Source organism: Sitodiplosis mosellana, unplaced genomic scaffold (assembly GCF_009176505.1).
Source record: "Sitodiplosis mosellana isolate CC-2019 unplaced genomic scaffold, AAFC_SMos_1.0 Smas_scaffold_6170, whole genome shotgun sequence".
Lineage (NCBI taxonomy): Eukaryota > Metazoa > Arthropoda > Insecta > Diptera > Cecidomyiidae > Sitodiplosis > Sitodiplosis mosellana.
In genome coordinates, this window is record NW_022601411.1 from 968,834 (window position 1) to 991,946 (window position 23,113).

Genomic DNA, 23,113 nt, shown 5'->3' on the forward strand with positions numbered 1-23,113 from the left:
TTGTGTGTGAGTCTCTCTCTCTCTCTCTCTCTCTCTCTCCGTCGATCCATTGTTGTCGGTGGTTTTTATTATAAAAACAGTTTTTTTCCTTCGTTTCTGGTTATTGTTCGATCAACATATGTATCTATTGTCGTAAGACATATCGATGAAATGAGACGATCCATACATATACACACACACGAGAAAGAACTATCTCCAATTTTTCTAATGGAATCGCGTGTTCTCTCGTTATCTCTACGCCTTTATTCGGTCCTTTTCAGGTTTTGACTCCAATTTAAAAGCATTTAATCAAGTAGCAAACACACAAAAGGAGCGTGAGTGAAGCGCGCCGCAGCCGCAACAACGAAACCAATAAGAAGAAGGAAGAAGGAATTTCATTTTTCACTCACCTTCGCTCGATGTCCAAATGGCTCGCAGCGCAGTTTCACCTATCAAATGGACACATCGCTCTCATTTTCATTTACATTTTTTTTTTTCGTTCTGTCGTCGTTCGTTCCCGTTTTTTCGAGAATCTGAAATATGTCGAGTCGGCACTGCCGACACAAACTCAGGCACACTGGCTCTCACATGCATCAGGTCAATTGATAATAATGGGAATAAAGCGAGCACCAGGAACATGAAACGTTTCATGCACATGTACATGGGAATGGAACATTCTCATAAGACGAAGGAGAAAGCGAGTGGACGCTGCTTTGATACAGCCTGAACCCTTTTAAAGTGCGTTCTGTTTGAACACACCAAATTAAATGTCACGCAGATTTCCGAATCGGTTTCAGTCGAAACGCAGACAGTAGATTAGATAGGCAATCGCCCATACCCCAATGCAATCGCCCACAAATGCATCCTTAGAACATCCCGCGAACATGGAACTTTCATGATGGAAGATGAGAGAAAATATTCGAAAATAATGATTCGATACTGGATTGAAATTTTTTTCAAGGGCTCAACATTGAAGCCGATTTTAATCATTTTTATTCGGCTGATTGAATTAATTGAATTTCTCATATTGAAATTATAATTTCACTTCAATTAGACGGAGTATCACGGTATTGATTTGGATCAATGCTGAAACGATTCTGCAATTTGATCCAAAATTCGTTGATTCATCACGATACTCCAAGCAAATTCAAGCTCTGAAATCTTCTCCGCCCAAAATTCGTGTGCATCCTTCTCAAAGTTCATATTCAACTTTTCAACTCATTGAAAATCTCATCAAAATGACCGAGTTTACCTACTCACTCCGATGATACGTCCCAATACTCCGTTGGAATACTCGTAATTTCCTCTCGCGAAAAAATCAAATGTTCACGATAAATCCCGTCAAATCGCCCAAAAAAACTCGTAAATTTTTTCTGCGATGCTTCCAAATATCTCTCTTTTTCAGTCTCTCTCCTCCGGTGGGTATGGAACACCTTTCTCGGTCCCACATTCTCGTGTGCCTGGAAGTAACACGCGCAAAACGGCACAATACAAAAGTAACTTTATGTACAACAATCGGTTAAAAACAAACGCTAAACATAACAAAAAGGCCTCAATGATCGGCTCTCATCGCCGCCGCTGTTGCCGTCGTCGTATGCTCTTTTTTCACACACAACATTTGGCTCTAGTATTGATGATGCTTCAAAGGGAAGGATGAGCGCAGAAAAAAACAGCAACGAAGGAATACAGAGAGAAAAAAAAAAACAAAAAACCTATACGACAACAATCGAATAACAATTTTGCTTGTTAGTATTGAAGTCTTCTCAACCGCAACCGTAACAACAGAATACAGCGTGTATATGGTTTGTATTATATTTTTTTGTTATGTTCCAAGAGTACGCACACGGCGATGCACAGCACACCGAAGCAGCAATGGGTGGAAGCAACAGTAACAGAGAGTTGCTGCTGCTGCCGCTGCTACCAAATAAACCAACCAACGAAAATACAAAAAAAAATAAAAAGCGAGCGAACACAAAACGCAAAAGAAACTGAAACGTACACGGACAACACAGCACAGCCAGAGAGAGAGAGAGAGAGAGAGAGAGTGAGATGAGTGTCGGAGCATTGCAATATGAAAATTTTTTCGACCGTTGATTCTAGTTCTAATTTGACAATCGAAGCGAACGAACGAATACGAATTCCGTTCTCCAACACCGACAACAATACACTACACATACCGTGTGTCTGGTTGGCTTTTCGGGCGACGATAAACCACGAGAAACAGTGCCGTGTGTAATCCGTTTTTTTTTTCGTTTTTCAATTCATCGGAATTCGGTGGTTTTTTATTTGTTCTATAAAATTTCATTTTCCTGTTGGTGCGATACAGAAAAAATTAATCACAAAGTAGTAATTTTGCCAAAATTGCGGATTTAACTAACGCAGAATTGACTATTGAGAAAGTAAGCATCGAATTTCAAAGCCGAAATGTGGAGTTCAGCTTTTGATGGTGGAATCATCCTCGAAGTGCTTTGAGTTTTTTTGTGTGCAGAAATTCTTCAACTAAATCACACATTCTATTGAAATAACAAGTGTTGAATTCTCATTTGAAATGAGAATTTTGAATAATTTACGTTCGACCAAATCGAAAATGTGGATAATAAAAGAATTGAAAAATAACATTTTCAAATTTCAATAAAGGAAATGAATGAACATTTATTAAGAAAAAAACAAAGAAAAATTCGAAAAGTTGAATTTTAACTGTTCGATGATATGAATGTAATACAGAAAAGTTGAGCGGAAAAATGTCAAATGAAACGGGATAGCTATAGTTCATTATAGTTCACTATACAGTTTACTATATAGCTATCCCTTTTCCGCACATTCATCATCTACATTTTTCCGCTCAACTTTTCTGTATGACATTTTCGCTCCAAACCATTCATATAATACGATTTCAGAAAAAATGTTTCAAATTCACATTTTCGCATAACTTGACTATAACGATTCTGATGTTTGATCACAATTCAATGTTGAAATGAATTGAAAAATTGCTGGGGATAGTCAATCGTCATCACTGGCCGAGAAATGTCGTAGAACAGTGAATGGAAAATACGGGAAAAAAATCAAATTTTCATCTTAAACTAAAAAAAACTTCGATCACTGTTTGGTTTGTGCCTGTTTAAGCACGTTTTGGTTATAGTTCGAACAAACAAAAAGATTCACTCAAACCACGTTAAAAACGTTTTGATAAGAAGTGTTTTTTTTTTGACATTTTTCTAAAATGAACTTAGAAGTTTCATTCAATTGTTCAAGTTCGTTCAGTAAAAGATGAAGTGAGGCATTGTTAAAATTTCCATGTAGTGCTAAAAATACGAAAGAGTGACCAGAAGGGTGCATGAGTTTTCATATAAATCACATATTTTCGGATAACATTCAAACCAACTGAAAGGGCGAACAAAATGAACAAGCGAATGAAGTCCAAAAAAAAAACACTAACTTAGCCATAGATTCAGATCAAAATCATATGAATTTCTCTATCAATTTCTTTATCAAGTAACATTTTAACATTTTTTCATTCATTTGTGAATTGTCAATATCTGGAATTTTTTGGAGATTTCATCTTATTTCGATCAATTTAGGTCGACTTCATTGATTCTGATGCATTTCGTGCAATTTGAATCCAATTCAAAGTATTTTGGCTATTTTTTTTTCTTCTAAACACGTGTAGTGAGTCATTAACATCCTTGCAAAAGATAACAAAAAACGAAAATGGGATAGCAAGCAAAAAAAAATTATACTTTTTTTCTGCACAGTTCTTAAGTCACCACCTTAAAAAAATTGAACTGTTTGAAGTTCTGCACAGGCAGCGTTCGAATAGTCCTTTGAAATCATTGCCAAGGAACGAAGACTCATTTCAATTGAATCTCGGCTGAATTGGTTTCGATGCATTGCGTGATTATTGAATAAAATGAAATAAATTGAATGGTCTTGAAGACCAGGCCTTTGATGAATGTTCCGACCGTTTTTCGATAGTTCATAATAAAAATCCCATCTAGTTTTGCCAAAAAAAGCCTTCTTTTCGCTTCAGTTGATCAATATTGATAAAGAAAAATATGCATTTGTCTTCGAGTGAATTGAATTTTCTCTTTAGCCCTTTCTTTTTTTACTAGTGATGATACTTATGATTATAATCATATATCCGGAAAATCGATTTCGATTTATTTTTTCTCACAAATCTGTGATCTGGTCTCGATTATATAAGCAAGTTCCCGTGCTTGAAAAAAAAAATCAACGATAATCCATGGATAATGCGATGGCTGCATTATCGTTGAATTGCGTCGGCATATTGAATCTCAATTACTAGCCGAGCAACAAAATACATCAGCGAGTGCAAGAAAAAAAGGTGCTGAAAAGTGCGAGAAGAAGAAGAGGCTAACAGCAGCAGCAGCAGCCGCAAAAAAATATATAATCATAAACATAAAATAAAGGCATAATAAAGACAACGATTTATGGTACTTCTGATTGGGTTGCGCTAATTGAAAATGATTATTATAATTGGAAATTTATTTTAACATTTCGTTCTCAAGACGTGCGAGCAACTCGTCGAAATTGACGAGTGAGCTGCGAGAGAGCAGCCGCAGCCTAAGCGGCACAAAATCTATCCAATTGTAAGTTGTTCGTCTAGTGCGGCGGCAAATTGAATACTCGCATTGAAAATCGTTATGCGAATTTAATTATAGTCGATGCAATTTTTGCACGCTTTTTTTTCCATCGATTTTTTTCAATTCAAACAGAATATACAAAGTGACTTTTTTGCCGCGATTTTTTTTTTCGGTTTTAAATAGTTGCATATTCATGGGCATCTTTTTGAGTACATTGTATAAGTGTGTTTATCATTGAAAACCGTTCGTTTGTTTTTTCTTCGTTCAATTCAAATCGAGATTTCGAGAGTGAAATAAAAACTGAACAACAATAACAAATTAGACACCTACTGACATTTTGCCATGACGTTGAAAGGCGATGAGTCAGGCGTTTTTTTTTTATTTCGGTTTTTGTTATTTTGAATTGGGAAAACTTCAAGTGACAGGATTCAGATTGATCAAAACAAAGCCATATAACTTTATTTCGTCGTCGTCGTCTTTGTTGTTGATGATGATGTTTACTTCAATCAAAGTGTCACTTTGTCCCGTTCTGAAAGCGGGTTCGTCTATTCTATCAAAAGAGTCATTCATTCAATGAATTTTGTTTATTTCAAGTTGATAACGGAACTGATTTTTTTTCTTCTACTTATTCTTCTTTCGCATTGCGCTCAAATCGAAAAAGCAACCAGTTTTAAATTACCCCTTTTTTTATTTGCGCCGATGTGTGCTGAATTCGAATTTTCTACTGCATTCGACACAATATTGCAATAAATTATAATGCTGAACACATACAATGTATCTCTTCATGAAGTTTTTTCCTGCTAGATGCCCGCCAAATTGGTTGAGAGTCCGCAAAATTGCATGATGCATGATCCGTTGAAACTGGAGAATATCGACGCGAATTCGACAAACTTCGATGCATCCCAAATAAATCTCAGAATTTGGCTTTTCGTTAACTAGTCACACCTCTAAACGTGCACTGGTCATCACTTCATGAAATGCTGTGCATCGCACGTGAATTTATTGATTTTGCATTTCGACGAGATATCTCGCATGAATACCGTTGAGATCATTCGTTGGCTCGTCTCTGTCTCTCACTCGCTCTCTCGCTCTCCGCACACCATGACAACTTGACGACTTAATGATGATGCCCGTTGATAAATTGACACGATTCGCATTTTGCAACATAAATCATGTGCAAATCACACATAGCCACACGCCCCTTGGCATATTCTCGTAAAACCCAAAGCGACTGCATCTCAACACTCACTCGACTATCGCATTGTTGCGCTTTTTTTTTCTCTTCTCATCCTCACGTACATACGAAATTGGTGAAGTTTTTCGTATTAAAACATCGCATTTAAAAAAAAAATTTGACTTAAGTTATGCACTTTGTGGGTCTTTTTTCCGTTGAATTTTGTCTTTCGAGAGGATTCAAAACTATTTTTATTACTTGAGTGTGCCAAAAAATACTTGGACTTTTATTTTTATTAATCATTAAAATGCAAATCATTCCAAAAATAATAATTGATTTCACTCAAAACACCCAAACGATTGTAAAATTGCTTTTCTCCGATGATTATCAATTCGATTGGAATGAAAAGAGTTTTTTTTTCTCAATATCTTCTAACAAAATTTCGATAATCGCCTTTATAAATAGTGAATATTAGGGGATTTTTTTTCATATTTTCGCAGAGTTTAAATGGCAAAAATTGAGAGACGAAGTCAAAAAAAAACTCAAATTCAAAGACATTGAAAGAAGACATCATTTGAATCCACAAATTGAAGATTAGATATGGTTTTCATAATAAATAATTTAAACCACTTTTTCGGCCATTCAATGCTATTTTTGGTACCGAGTTTGTTTTTTAATTGTTTAAATTATCTCAAGTCTTTAGGTTGCGATAACGGCGATTCTTTTATTTACATTTCAGTCGATTGTTTCCATAACTGCACACCGATTCTTCATCACAAACACATTTAGCCATCAATTTTGGCCCAAATTTGCATTGTGACCCACATTGTTACGTGGGAGGAATGAACGGAAATTCGGTTTTGTTCAATAAAAATTAAGAGATCGATCTCTTCTTGATATCGCTTTCATGTTGCTATTAATAGTAATCAATTTACATTTTCATTTTTTAACTCGGTTTGGAAATTAAATTAATCGAAATTTCCAAAAATAATAAATTTTGTTTTGTTCATTTTAATGAAATTTTTTAAAAAAAGATTTAAAGAAATGGAAAATAAATTAAAAAAAATTTAAAATCGTTATGAAAACGACATCAACAAACTAAAAATAGTAGCGATAATCTTTCGTTTATTTTTCATTTTATCGAAACACGTGATGAAAAGAGACAAAAAATTTGATGAAAAGAAATGTTTTTTTTTTCATATGAAAAAGAATTCTCAAAGAAGTGGTAATGATTCAACAGCGATGACTCTTAATGTTGGTCCATTTCTTGTCTAAACCATCTCTTAATGATTCAACTTGTATGGTCGTAATTTGCCTGGCATATCTGTTTGATATCGCACACAAGATTAGAAGATTAGACGATTTTAATGATTATAACAAAAACTAAAGCGTAGAAGCGAAATTAGAAGATAAACATTTGCAAATGGCATGTATAATAAAATAACATGTGGCCATAACATAAAATAGACACGAGTTCACACGAGCTACGTTCAAATCACATAATCAAGAGATGAGCTTCTTTGAATCATCAAGAAAAAAATGATCTCAGTGAGAAAGAAAGAATTCAATGTCGAAGAGAAAGAGCGAGCGAGCGAGAGAGAGACTGAGCCAGAGAGAGGGAGAGAAAGAGATAGAGTGAGGGAAAGAGTCGCTCTCGAGAGTATATGCGGAAAAGCGAAAAAAAAACTAAAAGAAACAAGATACACGTCCGATAATTAGGAAATGATCAACGCGAGATAAATATTGTTCGGTGATTTGTTCGCCAGGTTTTCTCTCTTTGCTCTGCTATGACTACCAAAAAACCAACCAACCGATCGATCAAAAGAAAGAAAGGAAAAAAATGAACCGTCTCTGTGAAATAAACGAAGAGATGTGTTGCGGTTTCATTGTGGCATATTCACATTATAAACCGGCTCAATTGAAAAGTCGTGCAAATGAAGCGCGCGAGAGCGAGAAGAGAATGACGGTGGATGAGAATTGGAGTCGCGGTCGTGGTTGTACACAGAAATTTTTTGTGTTTTCGGTTGATTGTTCGGTCACACCGTTTACATGAGTCAGTTGAAGACGAGAAAAGGCCCGAAAAAGCTGTGCATTTTGTGTTGTCCGCTATCGCGCGCGTCCAACTTCAGGCATACACGTGAGAACTAGTGTTTTATTTCTCTGTCAGCGACACAAAGAGCGAAAGAAATGCTCAAAAATCTCAACGAACAAGAATAAAAAAAAAACTTGTAAATTAATAAAAGTGTCAGTTAATTACGATCAATTCGAAACAGTGATTTTATTAATTGAATCTCTTTTTTCATTTTTTTTTTCTCCTGTTGTTGTTGTTGTTGATTTCATTCTCCTTTTCGTTTCTCTTTTCCAGGTGAAGTGTTTAGCAGCTCACAGAGACATTGGTGCTGCCGAACGGAACGGAGCTGAATAGAGCTGAGCATTGATAAAATGCAACCGTGATAAAAAGGCAAAATTAATTGTTATTTGAATTGGGTGCTCGGAAATTGTGTGACGCAGTGTGCATATTGGTTATTGTGTGTGTTCATTCAAATTGTTCTCTCGGTGCAGAAAAAAGAGAGAGAGAGAGAAAAAAAAACCGCTAAAAAAGAAGCAAGAATGTGTGACACAGCCCAGATTTTTTCAAACCGATAATGAAGCGCTCATTTTCAACGGTGATCAAGTCACGACATATAGTTTATTTTAATTGGATTAACGAATGAAAACAGCAACAACGACGACGACGAAAAAGATTAAAAAATCAAATAAATTGTGTATGAGGAAAAGCGAGAGCGTGCGCGCGCCCAACACATCACCGATTCCGAATTTTCATCAATGCAGTGGTTGAATACAGTGCATGACACAAGAAAGAGAGGGAGGCTATATGAAAAGAAAGCCATTTATGTATCGCCACAAATATTACCTCAATGTAATGCGCCCGGGGAAAAAAAACGTCGATGAATTTGCCAACACTCCTACGTGTGTGATTTTGTTCGTTTTTTTTTCAAGTTTTTATCGGTAAATTGGTAATTTAACGGTTTCGAACAAACCAGGCGACATCACCTGGCGAACTCACAGTGATCTTGGCAAAAGTGTGTGTGTGTGTGTATGTGTGTGTGCAAACATTGTAACATTGTTTAGTGGATTGGTTTTTTATCGTCCGTGCTGAAAAAAACATCGAAATTTGTAGTAATTAAAATAAAATAAGAGAATAAGAGGATCGTGGAAAATATATATATATTGCAAATCACACCGTGTGAAAAGAAAAAAGGCGCAGTACGTGGCGCTTTTTTCCATTTGTGCAGCGAAAAAAGAGAGAGAGAGAGAGTGAGGTACAAGCAGGAAAAATGACATCAGTTCGAATGTAATACCGAAAATTGCTGTATTTTGCATTCCTTTTGGCTTATAACGAGAGTAAAACGAATACGAGTGAGAAAAGGCGCCGACACAACAGCGAATACAACATTAATAATGCTCAAGCGATGAGATGAAAATGAGAAACAATCGGCTGTTTCTTGGAGTTGTTCTATTCGCATTTAGAATAAGGTAAAACGCATTCCATTCCATTTTTTCTTCGTCTTTTTCATTTAGAATATAAGTCGGAGTGTGGTTGTTTTATTTTTGCTTGTATCGTACACAAATTTATCGCATAGAACGAAGTTGGCAGTCACTTTTTTACTGAAGCCATTCCAATGATTTATTTTATTTATTTTCATTTCGATTTTTGACATTTTTGTTTGGATTTGGTTCGATTTCTTCATTTTTTTTAAATTCTCGCTTTTGTTCAAGCCCTTGAGTTTCGTTCGATTCCTTGTTTTTTGTTCGACTCCTTGAGTTTTGTTTGATTTCAAAGCTTGAAATTTTTTTTAGTTCCATTCCTTTGAGATTTGCATTTCGACTCTGCTCAAATGAAGTTCTTTTGGATAAAATTCAAAATCTTGGAATGCCCCATTCAAAGCTTGATAAAACGTAGAAGAAATGATCTTAAAACAGAAAGAATCCGATTGGTTCAAATCTTCGATTGTTCAATCTTAGTTATGCTCGGTTTGCCGGCGAAACGCAAACCGATCCGATTTACAATTACAAAAATTGTCGATTTTACGCCACCTTTTCAACTGCAACACTGAAAGTGTTATTCAGTTATACCTGTGTGTATGTGTCTCCCGGGCAATGAGGTGTTTTTTGCCTTGCAATGTGCCGCCACCTTCGTCGCATCCGTCGCTGCTGCCGCAAATCACGCAACACATACGAACGCATTTCAGCTCCATTTCCCACAAAAGGTCGTGTTATAATCGTCCCGATCCTAAAGATCACACACCAAACTGTAAACACGACACACAACAGCAGATACACAAAATGTAGATGAAACGAAAAACCACTAACGAAAAAACGTGACTGTAAAAAATGATTATTATGAGTGGAAAAATGCATAATTGTTTACGAAATCCTGTGCACAACGAGAGTATTTTTTTTGTACTGTGTTGATGCTGAAAGAGCGATCTCGCGAACGATGGCAAGAAAGAGGACGAGAGGGAGAGAGCAAGAGGGAAAGAAAGACAGAATGAACGAAAAAGTGATAAATTATAGGTGAGTGAGTGAGTGAGTGAGAAGGCGTTGGAGGGAGATGGAGAGAGAGAGCGGAAGAGAGCAAGAGAGAGCGAAAAACGAAACGGCGCAGATTAATTTCGACCCAAAATCGCGGGCGCGCTCCATGGCAATTTGTACATGTTGTCACATCCGATGAATATCAGGAGATAAATGCGTGTGAACAGTTGAGGTAGACTTTTTTCCGGTGTAGAATGAACACAAGACAAATTGTGGTGCAACCGAAAATAAGGTTGCATTGGTTGAATAAGATAGCTAAATTATCCCTTTGTGAAGTCGAGTTTTTCGATAAAGTTCAATTCCGTTGTTTTACTAAAAAGAAAAAACAAAAGAACGAAAAATTTAAAAGAACAAAAAAAAAAACCGTTCGCTGCAGTCGCAGAAATGATTAAAATGGACACTTGAGTAATAACAGTTATCGATCGGTTCATTTTTCTCGCCAAATATCAGCTAACTCGAATTGAATTCGTCGATAGCGAATTCGAGTTGGCAATGGACAATGCTATTCGATCGACGATGTCATTCATTATTTCGGTCTTGACATCCATAGAAATTGTATGATCGAATCGACTGGTTTGTCGTCGACATATTCATTTTCAAGTCAACACAAAGTGTAACTACTGTACGGAGCTTCGGCTCGTACAATGTACACACCGCGAACAATTGCAATTTTTGAAACCAGCATACAAATAATGATGGAGTTTGCCACACACACACACACAACCAAGTCACCAAATAATATCGGGCTTAAATGTTGTTCAATGGCATTGTTCGCATTAGAAACAACACTGAGTTTGACAAAAAAAAACACGAGCGAGTGAGTGCAATTGAGACAATGTAAGGATAGCTGATGCATCGTGCAGAATGCATCAAAAGATGTGGGCGTACAACATCATAGTTTCTATCGTTGCGTGCTCTTTTCTCGGTTAAGATTTAACCTTTAGCGTTTTATTTTTACCCGGGCAGAAAAGCGCGCGAGCACCACATAAACCATCTGAAATGCCTCATTCAATTTCTTTGCTTTCAGCTGGCCGTTTTTGTAATTAGAAATAGAAAATGGTCTCGTTCGAGGCATGATGCCGGGCTAACTCTTTTTTTTTTGTCTCGAAAAGAGGCAATTTTCAAGCGATAAATTTAAATGAGTCATAAAATGGATCCAAAAATAAATTATAAAATGGACCATTTGGCCCATATATCGATTGGGTCGTAAATTTTTTTCCATTGGGTCCGGCGAAAATTATAGTGATCTGAAAAATTCAGACGAAGAATTATAATAAGTTCGATAATTATCGGGGAAAAAAAAGCATAAGAATTTCAAAATAAAAACACAAAAATCGATCCACACGAAACAAACTCGGTTGAAAACTGGAGATTTTATGCATTCGGTTTGAGTCAAACCGTTTTGACGTTATGCGCGCTTCGAACGAACATTTTTGATCATATGGTTCCCATGATGACGACGATTTGATAGCATGGTTTGCTTTATGTGTGTAGATACATCAGGTAAATATTTTGTGAAGTTTTCTTTCTTTTGGGTCGCTCATGATTCATTCTCACTGTCGGCAACGGCAGCCACAGCGTAGCAGCAACAATCTCGATCAACATTCAGCCCATTCATCATTGCGTTTGTTGTATCTCTCTGTGCCGTCGCTGGGTAAAGCTCGATTGAAATATCACTGAGTGAGGTTTAAATCAAGCGCAAACGATAGTCTTTAGCTTGCGGCCTGTGCAAAAACAAGACACATATCGCGCAATGGTGACGTCAATTCCGACCGATGTAGTTGCAGGGCAATTGTGTTGCGCTTTGGCAAAATGTCGTCGAATGATACGGTTTTTTTATTGTGCCTGGCCGCAGCAGCACAGATGAAATTCACTTTCGCCATCATCAATGATTGCACTTTTGCTAGTTCACACTCACTGCTTCTTCCGCTTATGGTTTTTTTTAGATGGTTTCTGGCTCTTTCACTTGCTCGTTTCTTTTCTCACCCGCTCTATCCCTCTGTTTCCCGCTCTCTAGCTAAAGCACTCTATAACCCATTCTCGCCTTCTTGCTCTAGCTCTAGCTCTTTTGCTCCCAACCAAAGATTAATTCCAACCAAAGATCGATTCAATCAAATAAATGCTCGCTCACTGACTCTTTCTCTCTAATTTTCCCTCTAATTTCCTCTATTGCCCACCGTGCTCTATCTTCAAATGTCTAGTTCACTTCGCCAATTATGCACATAAATGATAGATTCATCATTTGCACCGAATGTGAAATAAATCCTCAGCAATTACATTGTCACACAGTCAGCGAAATTCGAATTGAATTTGACTTAAATGGCTGTATCGTGGCCGAGGCGGGCCGACAGTGACTTTTGTCATTTCCAATACACTTAAGTCGCAGGAGAAAAAACAACAACAAATCAATCGACTATTACTTGTTCTGTCTCTGCGCAAAACACCGTGTAAAATAGAGTTTGGGCGATTATTATTAATTCAGTCGGAGAGCTATAAACAAAGCAATAACACAGAGCTATTGAATCCATTGAATAATATTGACAAAATGGCTTGAGGGCATTTATTTTTATGCATGACCACCATAGAAAGAGGCATAAATCAAATTCCAAACGATCATTGCAATTCCAAATGTTTCATGCCATGACTATTGCGCGTGTGCGCACGCTCGCGCCCCTGCTCTCTCTCTCTCTCTCTCTCTCTATCGCTCGGCTGCTTCAAAAAACTGGATATTTTGCATTCAAAATTCGAGTTCTATTTTTAAAAATGTTGCACATTCACTTGCGAATACTTTCGATAGCGACAAATTGTGACAGAGTGAGAGAGGAGCAAAGAGAGACAAAGGAAGAAAGACAGAGAGAGGCACTCAGAAAGAGAGAGTGGGAGAGTGTGAGAGAGATAGACGAAAATTTGATGCTCAAATTCGATTACGTGTTGTTTTTGTCATGTAATTTGACATTCAGATGGAAATTGGAGAGAAGGACACACAGTAGAGAAACAAAAGACACATAAGCGACAAGCCGCCACTCATTTTTTTTTGGGTTATTGTATCTATTGTGCCCATCGTTATTCCTTGAAGAGGTAACAAAAAACTAAAGTCATTTGAGAATTTGCAAGATGCAACATACTTGCGGCACGTACATTCATTAAATGAGCATGCGACTTTTAGACGATTTGTTTGCTGAAATGATCATCAGTGGCAAAGACCCAATGGAATGAACATGAACAAAATGGGCAGATGTCTTGTTTGCGATAATGTTACACAGTTTTCTGTTTGCAGCCCAAACTCGAGATTAAATGCATTGAATTACACGTGCGCTGGAACACGATAAAACATTTGCCAATTTTATTTCCGACAAGGATTTTTGGTCGAAGAGGGCCGTTCCTCTTTCAAACTTTTTTGCAGCAAATTTTTTTGGTATTTTTTCGTCATTCCAAGGCTCCGGATTTTACTAATCTTCTTTTTTTCTACCAAATTTTCTATAAATATTTGCTATACAAACTTGGATCAAATGATTTTGAACAAACTTTTTCTTTACTAAGCTTGCTGTACAGTTCTCTTAATTCAATTTTTTTTCACATCGATTTTTTGTTTGTTCATTCCTTACGATCCTGAACAATTACCAATAATCATCATTATCAAATTCCTAGCCGTTACTTTGTTTCGTCTATTTTGTTCCGACATTTTTGACTCGGAGAACAAAAGAGAAGTAGGTAATTTTAGCATCGAGCATGAGACGTGGCAACACACACACACAGTGTGTTAGCGCACATAAAACACACTCTCGCATTGGCGATGACACATTTCTTGTTAACACACAGGAAAAATTGTGTGTGATGACGGTGATCACAGCAACAGTGGCATCAGCAACAGTAGAAGAATAAAAAGTAAAACATTGTGTGAATTCACACAGATACAATGGCAACCAACTGAGAGAACGTTATATTTTATAATTACATTTTGGCCAATTTCAAAGCGCGCACAATTCTTGAGTCACATTCATTGAGTATGAATATGATATTGTTTTGTGGAAGAGCGAATGAACGAAAAAAAAGAAACTACAGTTTTGTGTGTGAGAGCGATCCCCTCTATAGAAATCTCAGCTCTCTGAACTTCCTTTGTGTGTGCGCGAGCGAATTCATAGAATGTGATGAAAAAAAAAAAACCAACAACAACAATCGTAACCTCATATTGATGCGCCACTGTAACAATTTAATTTATATCCTGAGCATTCTTTCTCTTTGCTCCGACTCTTTGTCGCGTTTCACTCCGGCTCAATCACTCACTCGCTCTTGCTCATTTATGTGCGATTGTGACGAATGCAGTCATTTCTGTCGACCGAGAAAGAGAGTGAGGTGAAAAGAAAGAAAGACATATAGAAAGAGCGAGCGACCGAGCAAGAGAGAGACTTTTTGTTTAAATATCCATTATAATGTGAGTTCGCTTGTTGTTAGTTCTTTTTTTTTTGTCTTTTCTATTTTGCCCATAAATTCAAAGCCCAACGAGAGAACCAACCAAAGACGAAAAAAAAAACTGAATGAAATGAAAGAAAGAAACAAAACCAAAGGCAACGAAGGCAGCACTCGCGCTCACTGAAAATAATGAAAAGAAATAAGAGGAATTAAACATGTACATTTCATGAAAAACATGATATATGAGACATTAAACATGATCTTTTTATTATTTGTTATTGTTATCGTTGCTCTCTCACTGTGTGTGTGTGTGTGCGTTGTTGTTGCTTTTGGTTGTTATTATTTTTTTCTTCCTCTACTCATTTTCTTTTCAAATTTTTAGTTTTCGAATGTTTCGGGTTTTTTGGTTGGATAAAATTCGGGTCGCTACAATTTTGGTAAACAGTTGGATTCAATGGAAAAGGTTCTGTTTGCATGTGCCTGGTTTGGTGCTTGACAACGACAACGACGTCGACGGCGACAAGCGTTTTTTTGTTCTTTGTTTCTCTCAATGGGCGCTATGGGTTTCCAAACCGAAGATCGTTCGATTTGCCACGGCATATGCCCTCAAGGAAGTCACAATGTATTTTTTTTTCCCTGTTCATTCGTGTTTCGAATCGAGCATTTCTCGATTAAAATATTCGCTTGAGATGACAGATAATTGGCTCGGGTTTGAATGCCGGATGACAGGTCTCCTTTTTCAACAAGCACATCGTCGTCGTCTCAATCTCAAACATTTAATTATTCTAGTCGATGAAAACTAATTATTATTTAAAACCTCATCAAGATAAAGGTTTTTGTTTTCCGTTTTCTCTTGTTGTTGTGATTTAAAAGACGAGATGGAAAATGAACGGTACATTTTTCGGTTAGAATGTCTCTATTTGGGCTGATGCGAACGAGTGAATGGACTAGAGAGACCACCAGCTAGGCCAAACGTCGCCGATTTGTGACTTATGTCAATCGCACACTCTTTTCATCTTCATGTGACTTTCTTTCGACATTAACCTCTTTCATTAACATGGGAATTTTTCGCCGTTGGTTTTCGGTGTGAGTATGTTTCGGTTTCGTCGTGTGTTTCTCTCATCGTCATCGTCGTTGGGAATAAATGTGCTGCTTTGCGATCGCGATCAACGTTGTTTTATTGCCATTTCAGCACTTGGGATTAAAGCACATCAAACCGTCGTCGTTTGTTGGCGTTTAACTCTTTTTTTCCCCCCATTTTCTCTATGCCGCGCACGATGTCTCACAGAATTGACTGTGTCTGTATGTTTGACATTCGTTCTTGGCTATGGCACACAAGAACTGAATCCACACTCGAGTGTGTGTGTGTGTGCTTTTGCCATTAAACCAAATGTGCAATGCTCTGATGCCTCTTATGGCATATTATTCCAATTTATGATAATCGGCGTTTAAATGTTGTATTAATTGAGTTATTTAATTCGACTCCCCGTCGCGTAAACACATCGTCATCGCAGGTGGTATTAAAACATTTTGTTCCCTCAGCTCTCACTCTCTCACCCGCTCGCTCGCCACACAATCGACATCTGTATCGCAATCTCGTTGTTTTTATTTCGCTAAACTGTCCGTATGGGCACAGCTAACATTGAATTCACAATTTCTTCACGATCCATCGCGGGTTTTCTCTCTCGCGCTCGCTCGCTCGCTCGCTCTCAGTTTTGGTCTCAATCTCGGTCTTGGTTCCTGTACTTTGAGATTTCTTTTTCTGTCTCTGTCTCCCTCTCTCTCTTTTGTCTCTTTTACTCTCTCTCTCTCTTATCTCCCTCTCCCACAGACTCACTGTCTTCTTCTTGCATTCAGATCTCTCTTTTCCTCCCAGCCTATCGTTTAACTCGTTCAGACACACTTTTTCTCTCCGGCGACTACAAAATTCAATTGTTTGCCCATTTCCAGGCGGTCGCGATTCACATCGGCGATAACAATAAATTCACCTTTTCAGCAGAGTCTCACCATAAATAAACATCATCGTGGTCGGTCAATATTGAATTTTTACAATGTTCACTTTTTTTTTGTTCCAATATTGACCATGGCAATCCGTAATGGTGAATTCAATGTGAAAATATTCCGTTTTACTTATTTTTTTTACCAATCCAATGAAATCGCATGATTCAATCGAACAAATAAATTATGAAAATACACGACAAATTAAAAATTTAATGGAAAAAAAATGTAATAAAACAGACAAAAAAATCGGTATTATTATTCGATGGAATTCGCAATTGTTCCACGGGTTTAAAATACAAGTAAGCAATGGGAATAACTAAATGAAATGAGATAAAAAGAAATGACATAGCCGCACGGAAAAGTAAAATGATGAAGAATTTATAAATATATGTGAATCGAAAAAAAGGACAACAAATCAATATGGAATTTAACAAAAAAAATGACAAAAATTGCACGGAATGAAAGGATCGGCGATTTAAAATGGATTTTTTTTTTGCTCATTTCAGAATCGCATGCAGTTTTGCGTCATCGATAATTTGCAGCCGAGTTCCTGGTTTAACACCAGCACAACGGCAACTGTGCAGCGAAGCACCCGATGCATTCATTGCACTGGGCGATGGCCATATGCTTGGTGCCGAAGAATGTCAACATCAATTCAAAGGTAATTTTAACGAAATTATTTCGATTTTGACATTTTTTTTTGTCTTTCCTTTGAAAATTTAATGAAGAAAACGCAATTGCAATCGAAAGATTTAAGAAAGAAACCCGCCATTTCTCATTGATGATCGATAAAAAATGACAATTGATTTAATGGTCGGAGACAAAGTAATTTCATGAATTTTGGTCCAATTGCGAAAATTGGAAGAAGATGTGAAAATGAGCCATGACTAAAGAAATGACAAAAATCCTACTGTTCAGAGAGTGTAGTTTTGCTGCTGAACAAGCATGAGCTAAGCTGAGTTTGCTGACTCAGGCACCTGAAGCGTCTTTTACCAGGTTTATGGTGCCAAATTTTCATTTGTAGCAAAGTATCTCTTCCAAAGATCCACGTTGTTCATCAATTTTACTAAGCTAAAACTTTGCTAGCAATGAAAGCTAGCTCACATAAACCGTGAACGCGGTAAAATAATGCTTCAGGCACCTGAGTCATCAAATTCACCCAAGCAAAAATTCACACTGAATCGACGTTGCGTTAATACATATCTGACACTGTTCTCACACGGTTTTGAACGTCAAACCGTGTGGCTATAGTATAGTAGAGTGTGAAGTCGTTTGACACCATTTTTGATGTCAAATAACCGTGTGGATGCAGTTTATGTTTTTGTATTGGACAGTGTGGAAGTCCGCCACACTGTTTTACATTTGAAACCATGTCGCCGAAGTGTATGACCGTTGCGTTATCATGGCGAATTTTGAAACCATTTTTGGTGTCGACTCTTGATACCCGAACAAACATCTAGGGGGTAAGAACACAAGCACTTGAGACGAATTCGTACGAATATTCGTGAATTCTTGTGATTGTGTATACGAGACATTCGCAGCGCAGTGAGTTTACAACAACAATAACAAAGCCACGAACGCATGAATATATGCGAATACACACGAATGACACAACTTGTTCCTAGCCCCTAGACAAACATACACTGCATCCACACGGTTATTTAAAATAAAAAATGATGTCAAACGGCTTCACACTCTATTATACTATAGCCACACGGTTTGACGTTCAAAACCGTGTGAGAACAGTGTCAGATGCGTTAACGCAACGTTAATTCAGTGTGAATTTTTGCTTGGGTCAGTTCATTTCAGGCATGCTCAGCAGCAAACTAACAATCTGTGATTGAAAAAGAAAAGATGCTCGATTTTGAAGAAAAGCTATTGATTCATTCGTCCAGTTCAAGACAATAACTTCGAAAATTGAAGAAAAATCAAGGAAAAATTATGAAAAAACATTTTTCGAAATAATTTCTGAAGGTCTGAAAAGAAAAATCGCCCTTTTGGGAAGGCGAAAATCGGGAAAATGGCTTTCGAAAACGAAGAATAAATTTCATCACTAGAATTGATTTTTTTGACTCATCATTGAATTTTGAAGAATGATTTAATGATATTACACTAGATAGAATTGATAATTTTTTTTTTGACCCCATCATAAATTTTTGGTCTGACCCTATCTGCAATTTTTTGTGTGTCAGAATCTTTAGTTACATTCAAAATTGTCGAATTGACAATGTCAATCGAAAAGCATTCAATTACTTCACTTGTTAATGGTTTCGTTCAATCAAATTGCAGGCCATCGATGGAACTGTACGCAAGTCTGGAAGAAAGATGTTTTCTCACACATTGTCATTGTTGGTAAGTACTATTTTGTGTTCTCCTTTGTTTTTTTTTTTTTTGTTGTTCGCCGTGTCTTGTCGATGAATTCCCATCGTCAAATAGAGTGAACGCGCGTACTGTCAACAACACACTCACTCCACACAAAAGTGTCCAATGCCCACGGCTTACATCAAAGATCACTTTTTGACCATCGCAAACACAACGAGAATCATTTGTTTTAAAAGCGCTTTTAAATACGTTGATTGTTTTTTTTTTCGTGTGTTTCTTCTTTCGAGCGCACAAAAACACGCACATTGTGCATACTTGAGCATTTTAATCGACGAGCGCCGTCGTTGTCGTCGCTGCTGTCGTCGCGCTGATCATTTTATTTCTTCATTAATTGTTCGAGTTCTGTTTTTATCGTATCGCTCTCTCATCGGACCTTTTAATTGCTGTCATTGCAATAGAGTGGCACGAAAATTATTCAATTTCGATCGTTGTTTTTTGGTTTCTTTTTGAAATAAGTCGAAACGAACCGGGGATTGAGAGCATGAGTTGGAATGTGTCTATGTGTATAGAATCAAGATGAATTGGTTTGGTTCGATGAATTTGTTTAGGCAACCAATCTCTGTCGGCTAAATCAAGGCTCATTCGTTCTTGAGCGAGTTCTGATGATTTTTCGATAGTCGCAGCAACAGCAGCAGCATAAGTTTGTGAGGTGTCTGACGAAATTGGCTATTGGCGACACAAATCAACCTATAAATTGTCCGTATATCGCCTTGTAATTGGTTGAAGAGTTTGATCGCTCGCGTACCAACCTATCGCCACACTCTACCTACATTTGGTGCATGTACAACAATTTTTGTCGTTTCTCCTCTCTGATTGAGAAAGAGAAGTGAAATCAAAATATGCTTTTAAAAAAAAGAGCCCAAACATATCGCCGACAATCAAACAAAACCGACAACAAACAGAAACAACGAACGAAAAAGAAATATTTGGAATCGTGTGCAGTTTGTGAAGCCAGCGAGCCACGAAGCGAGCAACGGAGACGGCAAAAGAGTCGACGAAAATGAATTGAAGCATATAAAAGCTTTTGTCGCCCACCAACGCGCTTCTGTTTGCCCATAAAAAATTATTAGATTTTAATTAAAATCGCGTAAGATGCGAGCGAGTGTGAGAGTGGAAAAAACGAACGCGCCTCACACCTAAAAAGGCAGAGCACGATATGATAAAGTCAAGATAGAGTTGTTGAAATTGTAGAGCATATGCAACAGAGACGAGTTTTGCCATTGGCCGATAGTCGTGCGTTTTTTTATTGTCAGCCGCAGCCAGAATGTTTATACACCATTGTCATACGAAAATGACACGCGCGCGCAAGCACTCTCGAAACCTCCAATTGAGCGGTGCCATGGCCGGACGACAATTCTTTTATCAACAAATTCCACCAGAGTGAGAGAAAAAAAAAACGGTGAATCAAAATGATTACAAATATGAAACGGTCGCAAATGACAGTGATAAATTTGCTGAGAAGTTAACTTGAGAGCAAAAGAGGCGAACCAGACCTTCTCTCGTCTCTCTCGATATCTGGTAGCGAAACACTTTTTACACTCCGTTCCGCATCTGTTCAGGCACATAAAAAAAATTAAAAAAAAAAAATGAGAAACGGTTGCATTTTGTGTCGCACACTCTTTTACCCATGATCGAGATGCGACAATTTATGCATGACATTAATCTCTTCAATACACATATTTTTCAATGCAACAGAGAAGGAAAAATTGTAAACGTATAAATATTTTATTTGCGACACCACGTTTGCCACCTAAATTTCGGTCCGTTGAGAATGAGTTGACAACGAGAGAAAGAGAGAGAGAGAGAGAAAGAGACAGAGAGAGAGAGAGAGGATCAGCGGAATGAAAGGAAAAAAAATATATTTGCCAAAGATTTTTTGAACGAATGAAAAGAAAAAATGAGGAAAAAAAGAAATTAACAGAGATAGAATGAGATAGACCGACTCTTTGCGCATGGCTTCAAGAGCGACAAAGACTGATAAAGTTTGGAAAAATTGCAAAAAAGTGTTGAAAAATCTGAAAAGCATTTAAATGAATGAACCAGAGCATGAAGGGACGAAAATTGCTGAAGAGAGTAGTGAGATGACCTAAGAATGTACTGAAAAGAGCGAATTTTTTTGAAAAATTGGGGAAAAAATTAGAAATTTGCAAATAAAACTTGGAAAAGGGTAAGAAATAATTGATAGAGAGCAAAATATATTATTTCTATCATTTTTATACACTGAATATAGCAGAAAATTCCATTTAAAAGTGGAACATGGTCAAAAATGGCGTAATTGGAAGTGACAATTGGCAAAAAACACTCGAATGTTTTGATAAAAGCAAAAATGAGAAGAAATTGCGTGAAAAATTTTAAAAAGGAAGGAAAATGAGAAAAAATGTCCCAAAAGTGTTTGAAAAAACCGTAAAAAACCGCATAAAACCTACAAAAACCAGTCAGTGTTACCAAAAAAAAAAAACTGGAAAAACTCGAGAGAAGCGACGAACCTTTAGTAGGCCCCAAGTACAAGAATGAGAAAGACTAAAAAGGATTGCCCCTTGCACTGCACTCTGTGCCAAATGATCGACGGTGCGAACGCTTCTGTTCTCATCACGATGCGTTCAACCAGTGTACAATTGCACGCTGACTCCTTTGCGAGACCATGAACTACACTTGGGCATTTTTCTGCTTTTGTTATTTGTCCGATAATGAAATATGTGTATTTCGGTTGCGTGCGTGACAAACGCAAAGATTTATTGCGGATCACCTTGATTATATAATAATCTCTAAGTAATGTTGGTGCACACGGACTCCGGTTCGTATTCTCCTCTTTCATATTCGTTGTTCCTTGATTGTGGACGCAGACGACGTTGTAAATTGCGTTCAGAACGAAAAAAAAAAACATTCGCAATCGCAATGGAAATTTCAATTCATTTTAATATAATTGAAAAAGAAGAAGAGGAGAAGTGCTTTGTGCTATTCGAATGTGAATTGCTCGCTTCGACTGTTTATGATATGTCAAATATAAAGAGCTATAAACCGTGGTCTTGCGCTCGTTTTGCAAAATTCTCATAAGAATGAATCGTGCACGAAAACGGTGATGCGCCAACTCAAACACACACACACACACAGATTCATTTATTGATATGCGGCTGGTTCGCATCTAAAATCGAATCTATTTACTTTGAACGTCACGATGTGAATTGGCTGAATAAATGGAAGCGAACCGCACCAATTAAAATTGAATGAACGCAAACAACCGAATAAACGAGCAACAACAACGAGCGCCTAGTGCCTAGGTGCTTTACCTGATCATTTTTTTTTTCGTGGAAACGATAATGGCCACACAAACCAATGGAAAACGATCAATGCACATCACGAAACGGCCACAGAACATCAGACGCAACGAGAGTGAAAGAGAATTTTAAAATCCAAGAGAGTGAGAAGGAGAGGAAAATAAAACATCGCCCAGCAATTAATTAAAATCCAATTAAAATGGGCGGGCGGCTTTTATGCGCAAAAAAAAAACACAATTCGGTTTTCGGTTTTTTTTTACTCGCAGAAGAACAACGATTCACTTCAGTATGATTTGTGAATGTGAATCTTTGCAAGCGAATGAATCTTGTTTGGCAACAATTTCGTAACACCACATCACTCGCATCGACAGAACAGACCCAATAAATATGCGACACACAAATTTGTATGACCATTTCGAGATGATTTTCAAGTCTTTTTTTGTCGAAGAGTTCTTTTGTTGCGATTTTTATTTGGTTTTTTCGTGATTTTTTGCAAATTTTATGATCTGTTTTCACTTGTTAGTTTATGATTTAATACGTAGTCGTAGTCATTCAAAGGTAGAATATTTCAAATATTACATTTGTGTAATTTGTCGTACTCATGAACGTATACTCGGATCGAAAATTTTATGCATCGAAATCCAAATTCCATTTTTTTAATCCCATAAAAATCCTAGGGTGATCTGGAATGCACC

The 23,113-nt window shown here is 37.2% G+C and overlaps 1 protein-coding gene across 6 annotated transcripts in view; it reads left to right on the forward strand.

Moving 5' to 3' along the window:
- The window catches only part of LOC129575875 (protein Wnt-2), a 48,813-nt gene that overhangs the window by 9,924 nt on the left and 15,776 nt on the right, over positions 1–23,113 (forward strand). Inside the window, exons 1-5 of one of the 6 annotated variants that reach the window (XM_055460030.1) lie at positions 4,219–4,430; positions 4,506–4,586; positions 8,120–9,291; positions 17,268–17,422; positions 19,051–19,113. In XM_055460030.1, coding sequence (XP_055316005.1) covers positions 9,233–9,291; positions 17,268–17,422; positions 19,051–19,113 — 277 coding nt within the window. In that variant the 5' untranslated portion in view covers positions 4,219–4,430; positions 4,506–4,586; positions 8,120–9,232. Of the gene's footprint in view, positions 1–2,077; positions 2,379–4,218; positions 4,431–4,505; positions 4,587–7,872; positions 7,892–7,918; positions 7,999–8,119; positions 9,292–17,267; positions 17,423–19,050; positions 19,114–23,113 lie in introns of those variants that run through there. The other 5 variants (XM_055460034.1, XM_055460032.1, XM_055460033.1 and 2 more) reach the window with 5 other exon arrangements.